Source organism: Mirounga leonina, unplaced genomic scaffold (assembly GCF_011800145.1).
Source record: "Mirounga leonina isolate KUSES-001 unplaced genomic scaffold, KU_Mleo_1.0 Mir_115, whole genome shotgun sequence".
In the NCBI taxonomy this organism is placed as follows: Eukaryota; Metazoa; Chordata; class Mammalia; order Carnivora; family Phocidae; genus Mirounga; species Mirounga leonina.
The window spans coordinates 76,491,574-76,498,225 of record NW_023270268.1 but is presented as its reverse complement, the minus strand read 5'-3'; the positions used below and the strand labels follow the sequence as shown (position 1 = coordinate 76,498,225).

Sequence of the window (6,652 nt, the reverse complement as noted above, 5' to 3'; positions counted from 1 at the left end):
GTGAAAGTTGCCTTTTCAGGGTCTTCTTTCAAGTTCCCTTAAGGAAGAACCAGAGGTGCTCAAACCCTCCCGTTCCCAGGTCTCTACTAAATTCTCTCTCCCAGCATCCTGCCCCATTATCTCCTCTCTCTTTCTTCTTCCATCTCTTCTCATCTTTTGCCCTAAATATGCTTAAAAATCCTCTTTCCAGAAAAGGAAATCTTCCCTCGACCCAGTTATCCTTTTGGATTCCATCCTATCTCTCCCACCATTCACCATCAAACTGCGTGAAAGAGAACGCATGAGTCCCTCCATTTCCTCATCATCTACAACCAGTTGAGCCCCTGCAAGTAGCTTTTACCCTCATCCTCCCAGTGAAACTACATCTGCCATAACCTCCAAATCAGTCAGCTAACCCATGGATTTTTCTTGGTCCTATTCTCATTGCTCTTTCTGCAGCATTTAGCCCAGCCAACCATACCTTCCTCATCTTCCCTGGCTTCTGAAATACGTAGTGGTTTTCCTACCTTCTGGTTACTGGAATATTGGCAAAACCTCTAGGAAACAGTAATAAGGTATCAACACTTGATCCGGTCTCTTTTGTTCAAGTGAACCCACTCAACTGGTTGTTAGTCTCACTTCTTTAAAATTCTGTCGGAAAGGGTCTATCCTTTACATTGCTCAGAACAACTTAATGCTAGGAGGCAAAACAGTGGAATTGTCTAGTTACCATTCTGTACTATACGAGTATCCCTCCTCTATTCATACTATAAACCAGAGCTTTAACTTAAGGTGTTAAAATGGATTGGCTAGAAAGACCAATCCTCTGTTATGAAATGAAGTGTATACAGTATAATCAACAGTTATTTTAAACATAAATAATGAAGAGGTATAATTAAAGTGAGGCTCCTGTGTTAATTACCAATTTTAATCCCCCCTTACCTGGACATTGGGGAAAACCAATGGTTGGTTTGTACAAAGTTCAGGCACTCTGTCCTCCTTTAACAGTATTTTCTGACCCTCATGAAATGAAAACAATGATTTTCTCATAAGGAAATGGGCTCATTCTATGGCTTGTGAGCAGGTCCTGGTCTCATTTTTTTTCCCTGTGTATAGTAATACTGCTGATTTTTGTTCCGTTTTATTTCTATTTTCACTTAGATTTTGCCTAGGGACATTTGTGATATGGTTATTTTGAAGGTAGGTCACATGTGAGCTTGGAGGGAATAAGCAATAATCATAACCACATTTCAGCTTAGAACCTTCTTTACTAAGGAAGGTCCTTCAGTCGCTTTTATTAACAAGAAAATATGAGGTTGGCAAGAGCACCTCTCAAAGCCCCAGTTCCAGTTGTTTTTGTGAGGTCAAAGAAGGCAGAGAGCACGATGGTAGTGACTTAGCATCAAAACAATCACCATCAAGTTGCCAGCCTTATACCTTCCGTGAGACCTAACATTGCCCCTCTGCTTCCATCCCCTGAAGAATGAAGAGAAGTTGGGATTGAAGACTTGATATTAATCTAGACGTGTGTAGCACCTGCTTTGAAGGCAAACAAGACCCCCTCCCACACCCAGACTTGGAGAAAATGGTGGCTATCTATGTTCCTGGGCCAAACCTTCTCATCTCTGACCTACATCTACACCTTGTAGTATCTGATTCTCCCTGGGCAAGGACGGACCACTGGACCAGGACCAACAACAATACCAGGCTGCACCGCCTTGGAGGCCTTGCCCACATGGAATGCTTCTCCTGAGGCGGACTCCACAGAGGCCACCCCCATGAAGGCATGGCGCAGGTCGTAGTGTGTGCGGTGCCCTGGCAGAAGCGCCTCGGGAACTGCCACCACCATGGGTCCCACCACCAGGTCGGCTGCCGGCAGGTCAGCCAGGGAAGGTGCAGGCATCGCTGGGTCTTCCACGGGGGTGGGGTTCACTGCATCGGGGCTGTCTGGTTGGGGCTGCGGGAGCAAAGACTGGAGAGAGGACCAGGTCCAGGTTAGCTACCTCTCTGCTCACAAGCAAGGCCACTCATGCTTCTGGGTGAACCCCACCCAATTCTCTCCCAGTAACAATTTTTATTGGCAAGGAATCTGACCAAAAAGAACTACCTAGGTGCAAAGGATTGTCATCAGAGCCAGAAGGAAGGGGTAACTGGCCTGTGGTAGCCCCTTTCTCACCAATTGTCTTGGGCTCGGTGGACTTATACATATGTCCCACGAGCAAAAGCACCCCGCTTTATAGCTTCTACCAGCAGTGTCACCTGCTTGTCACCTACACCTGCAGCCACGGGGGGCAGCCAGGCAGATCTGGCCACCTGCGCAACTCAGAGTACCAGCCCCACCCCCTGCGAATGGAAAGATGGACTTGTCAACCTCACACGAGCATTGGCCCTGTCCCGCAGGCACTAGTTTCCTGGAGGGGAAGGCATGGTGGAAGAATCCTTTCATTCGTTGACAATTCCATATACCCAGAGCTATTTAAGATTGTGGGGCTCACAAGGACAGGGCCCAAATGCCCTGTCATTACTAACATTGCATATATGTTAAAGGATCATTGTATTCTGAGGATGAGGGCCAGTATACCCACGATGCCCTTACCTGTGGTTGGAACACGGTGCAGGTCACGGCCACATCTTCTCCACCAAACTTCTCCGTGAGTGTAGCCTTACAGAAGCCATATTGCTGCACGCAGAAAGAGAAGAGTTATTTGAACTGGTTTTAAGAAGTGGATTTTCTCCCCCAGTTTCACTGATCCTCCAGGTTGAAGGAAAAAAACCTTCAATTCTTAACTCCTTAAAAAAAAATTTTCCCCTAAAAGTTTCTAGTTTCTGCTTATCGAAGATATACAATATGTAATTCTAAATAGAAGGCAGAAAATCCAGGTATGCTTTGAGATTGTAAGAGATCACCCATAAGGGGCGCCTGGGTGGCGCAGTCAGTTAAGTGTCCGACTCTTGCTCTGGGCTCAGGTTGTGATCTCAGGGTCATGGGATAGAGCCCCTCATTGGGCTCCATGCTCAGTGCAGAGTCTGCTTGAGATTCTCTCCCTTTCCCTCCCCACTGCCCCTCCTGCTCATGCTCGCTCTCTCTCTCTCAAATAAATAAATAAATAAATCTTAAAAAAAAAAAGAGATCACCCATCATCCCAGAAATTGTGGTGACCCAGGAAAACTTTTGTCAACATACATGTATTTCTTTTTTATTTTTAAACATATTAAAAATCATTTAAAAATTGGGATCATTGTGACTATACCATTTTGTACCCTGTGTTTTTCACTCACTATAATATGATAACATTTTCTTATATCACTCATTATTCTTTCAAAACCTAATTTTTAGGGTCTGTATAATTTTCTATTTATTGATGTACCATATTGTATTCAATGATGCCCTCCTGTTGGACACTCGGGTCTCTTTTGGGCCATTTTGAATCCATGATCAATCATCTCATTAGATAGATTTCTGTCAAACATCTCTGATGATCTCTTTAGGCTAGATTCCTAGAAGTGGACATTACGGCATCAAGGACTTCAAAGATTTCATCTTAGTGGTGTATCTAGAAAATCTACAACGCACTCCTGGAAGCCGGGTATGACTTGGCCCAGTTAGGAAACAGCCTCTGTCTTTCTCCGAACCCCAGGGGCCTTCAGTGGGGCGATGATTGGTGACAGCTCTTCAGCGGGGAAGGCCTGGCATAACCCAGTCCCACGGGGAGTGGGCATTTTTAACTGTTCTCTCTGAGGCCCCAACTCGATGTGAGGACGCTCTGTTCTACTGCTGGTTTTGCCGTCCGCACGGCGTGGCCCGCTCACCTTCTCTGCCAGCAGGTTGCACTTGGCTGGATCGGTGGTCTCTTGAGCAGCGCAGTCCGTGGCAGCCACGGCAAACTCCACATACGTAGAAGGTGGAAGAGGCTGAGGAGGATAAAGGAAAATGCTCAGGAGGCAACACGACTTCATGAAAAGGCAGGGAAGGAGAGGCTGGAGGGGAGGAGCAAGGGCACTGGGGTTGCACGCTCGCCGAGAACACACTGAGTGGCCAGCAAACACGGCCCCCGTGGCCACCACAGGTCAGTTATTGGGGCTCTGTGTTCTGAAGGGCTTGTATACAGAGGTGAAGGAGGTAAAGGTAGCCACTGCCCATCATTCAGGGCAGAGATGAGTTTCCAGAGTGCCCACCTTAACTGACCTGAGTGGGAGCCCAGGGCCCTCCCCTCCCTTGGCCTTTCCTCTTTTTAAAAAAAAATTGTTTTAAAATTCCAGTTATTTAACATAGAGTATAATGTTAGCTTCAGGTGTACAATACAGTGATTCCCGGCCTTCCCTCTTGGGGCTGCACTTGGAGCCCTAAGATTCAGGTTACTCCAAGATGGGGTGGGAAAGTGAAGAGATTAACACCTCTCCCACCTATCCTATCATAGAGAGCACGATCCAGTGAAAAATCTAAAGAAAAGTAGAGAAGACACTTGTGCTTTTCTTTCTTGTAGCATTTGGATGCTTACAACAATAAAATATCTGTTATTTGGTGGTATCGTCTGGGGTGGGGGTTTCTGAGAATCACATGTTCTGATTCATCAGAATCACCACCTATATGTAGAATGCATTTCCAAGTATGCCATGGCTGGTATCCAGAAGACCGGTTTTCTTAAATATTAGAATTCTGTTGCAATCAAATGTGCTCAATACTCCACTATACAATTAAATTTTTGTTTCGGTGATTCAAAAGGCACTTTAGGATCCTGCCATCTATATGCCTATCTGTGTAAGTAGGTTCACGCCTTTATAAGTATCAGTTATGAGAGTGCTGACGACCAGTGGTGATGGGTGACAAACACGTGCAAACCCGTGAACTTACAGCGCGTGCTTCTGGATAATGCCAGAACTCGCACCTGCTGCCCAGCAAGCCCTGGTGGTAACCAGAGCTGAGGAACCTGGGACAGGCAGCGGCTGGCTGTTTTATGTTAGGGTGACTCCCCATGGGTGAGGTGCTGAGGGTCCTCTCTGGATCCTCGTGACACTCGGTGTCCTCATACCGTTCATACCCCTAAGGACCCCATCTTTCCCTTTTCTCCTACCACCAGCCTTGCCTTCCTGTCGCTGCCCCTTCCCCTGCTCTGTCCCTCACCGCTGTTTTACCACCTACATTCCCTCAGTGCCGCCAGACTGCCCAAAGGCCTGTCCAAAGGTCTCAGTCTTACCACAAGTTGAGCCCGAGAGACTTCCACCAGCTGAAAATAGGAACCATTACTCTGAGCGTTGAAGGCGGTCAGCGCAACATCCACGGCGTGCACTACCTTGGTGTCGTTAAGCGGGGCCAGCAGGGGGCAGTCTGGGCACACCTTGTGCACGTCCTCGGCTGAGTCTACGCACCGAGAAGAAACCAGGATGGGTTGGAATTCTCCAGGGCGTTCGCCCCGGCTCTAGCTTATTTTGAAAGGCCTAGGACATGCTCCAGATGGCTTCAGCTGCTTTCTCTGCTTCTTACTCAGCCTTCAGGCGGCTCCTGTCCTGCTGACGTTTCTGCAGGAGCCCCTCTCGTCAAGGGGAATTTTCACCGCCAACGACAACAACTCCTTAAACAAAGTTTTACGATTCCAGATCCCAGGAAATCGGGCTCCTTCTTTTCCTCACCAACAAAGTGGCTAAAACTGCTTACACTGAAAGCAATTCAGGTCCCTTCCTCACTCTCTCCACAAGGTAAAAATAAGAATAATCATCATTATCTCTACCTGGACTGGAATCGCATTTGGCAAACAACACGGAAAACTGGCCATCCTGTTTCAGCACCCGGAAATCACAGTCCCCTTCCACAGCCTGGAGAAATAAACCCACAGTGAGGGCTGGGGAGGGGAGCTGGCCTTTCATTTCTCACTGGGAGTCCGGGGGTGGGGGGTGGGGTGGTCCCTCAGACATGATGTCAAAGATGAGCCTCATGAAATCACCTTGACTGAGTGATATTCAAACATGATGCTCCCTGGTTTCAGAAAGGGCTACAAGAAAGTTGAGCTGTTGTAAAAATCCGCCCCAGGGCAGGAAGCATTAAATGGTCATTTTAGCAACTGCACGCTGGCTAGCCATGAAGAGAGCCTGGGAAGCTGGGTAAAATGGGCCTGCAATTTGCAGAACCACCGGGGAACTGGCTGGGGCACCACCTGCAGTCACCCTAGGAGGGGCACTCACATGCTCCACCGGGGGCCTCACGGTGCAGTTGACCAGGGGGGTGGGGTCCAGTACATGGCAGGTGGTTTCCAGCGTGTCTATTTCAAGCTCAAACACCTCTCCCATTGGCCGCTGTGGAGACACAGAATGAAGCGGTGAGCAGCCTATTCCTCTGATCCCGTTGAGCGGACCAAAGTGTGAGCCCCCATTGGGCTTGAAGTTAGCCCTGTTGGAGAGGTGAGGGAAAAGTCATTCCTGTTAGTCAGCACCTCCCCCCAGCTCTGCCCTGGCCTGTGGACAGGACAATGGCCAGGGCTTCTCAGGTCTTCTCCTGTTGGCTGGGCAAGCTCTTAGATGGTGTTTGCAAGGAAGAAAGGGCCATGGGCTTGGGCAGGTCGATGGAACCACAGTCATCACTCTGAGCTCTATTTGGAAGCTAAAAATGAGCATTGATACTTAATTTTTAAAATTTCACCCTTCAAGCAGTGCTTTGCAAAAATCAGCTTTGGACTTTTTT

The 6,652-nt window shown here is 47.9% G+C and overlaps 1 protein-coding gene across 2 annotated transcripts in view; it reads right to left on the bottom strand.

Moving 5' to 3' along the window:
- Positions 1–586: 586 nt before the first annotated feature.
- AHSG (alpha 2-HS glycoprotein) overlaps positions 587–6,652 on the bottom strand; it is a 6,770-nt gene continuing 704 nt past the window's right edge. Inside the window, exons 2-7 of one of the 2 annotated variants that reach the window (XM_034990074.1) lie at positions 6,157–6,267; positions 5,706–5,790; positions 5,175–5,338; positions 3,790–3,891; positions 2,576–2,659; positions 587–1,951 (exon numbers count right to left, since the gene is read on the bottom strand). In XM_034990074.1, the coding sequence (XP_034845965.1) occupies positions 1,616–1,951; positions 2,576–2,659; positions 3,790–3,891; positions 5,175–5,338; positions 5,706–5,790; positions 6,157–6,267 (882 nt within the window). In that variant the 3' untranslated portion in view covers positions 587–1,615. The remainder of the gene's footprint in view (positions 1,952–2,575; positions 2,660–3,789; positions 3,892–5,174; positions 5,339–5,705; positions 5,791–6,156; positions 6,268–6,652) is intronic. The other variant, XM_034990079.1, reaches the window with a different exon arrangement.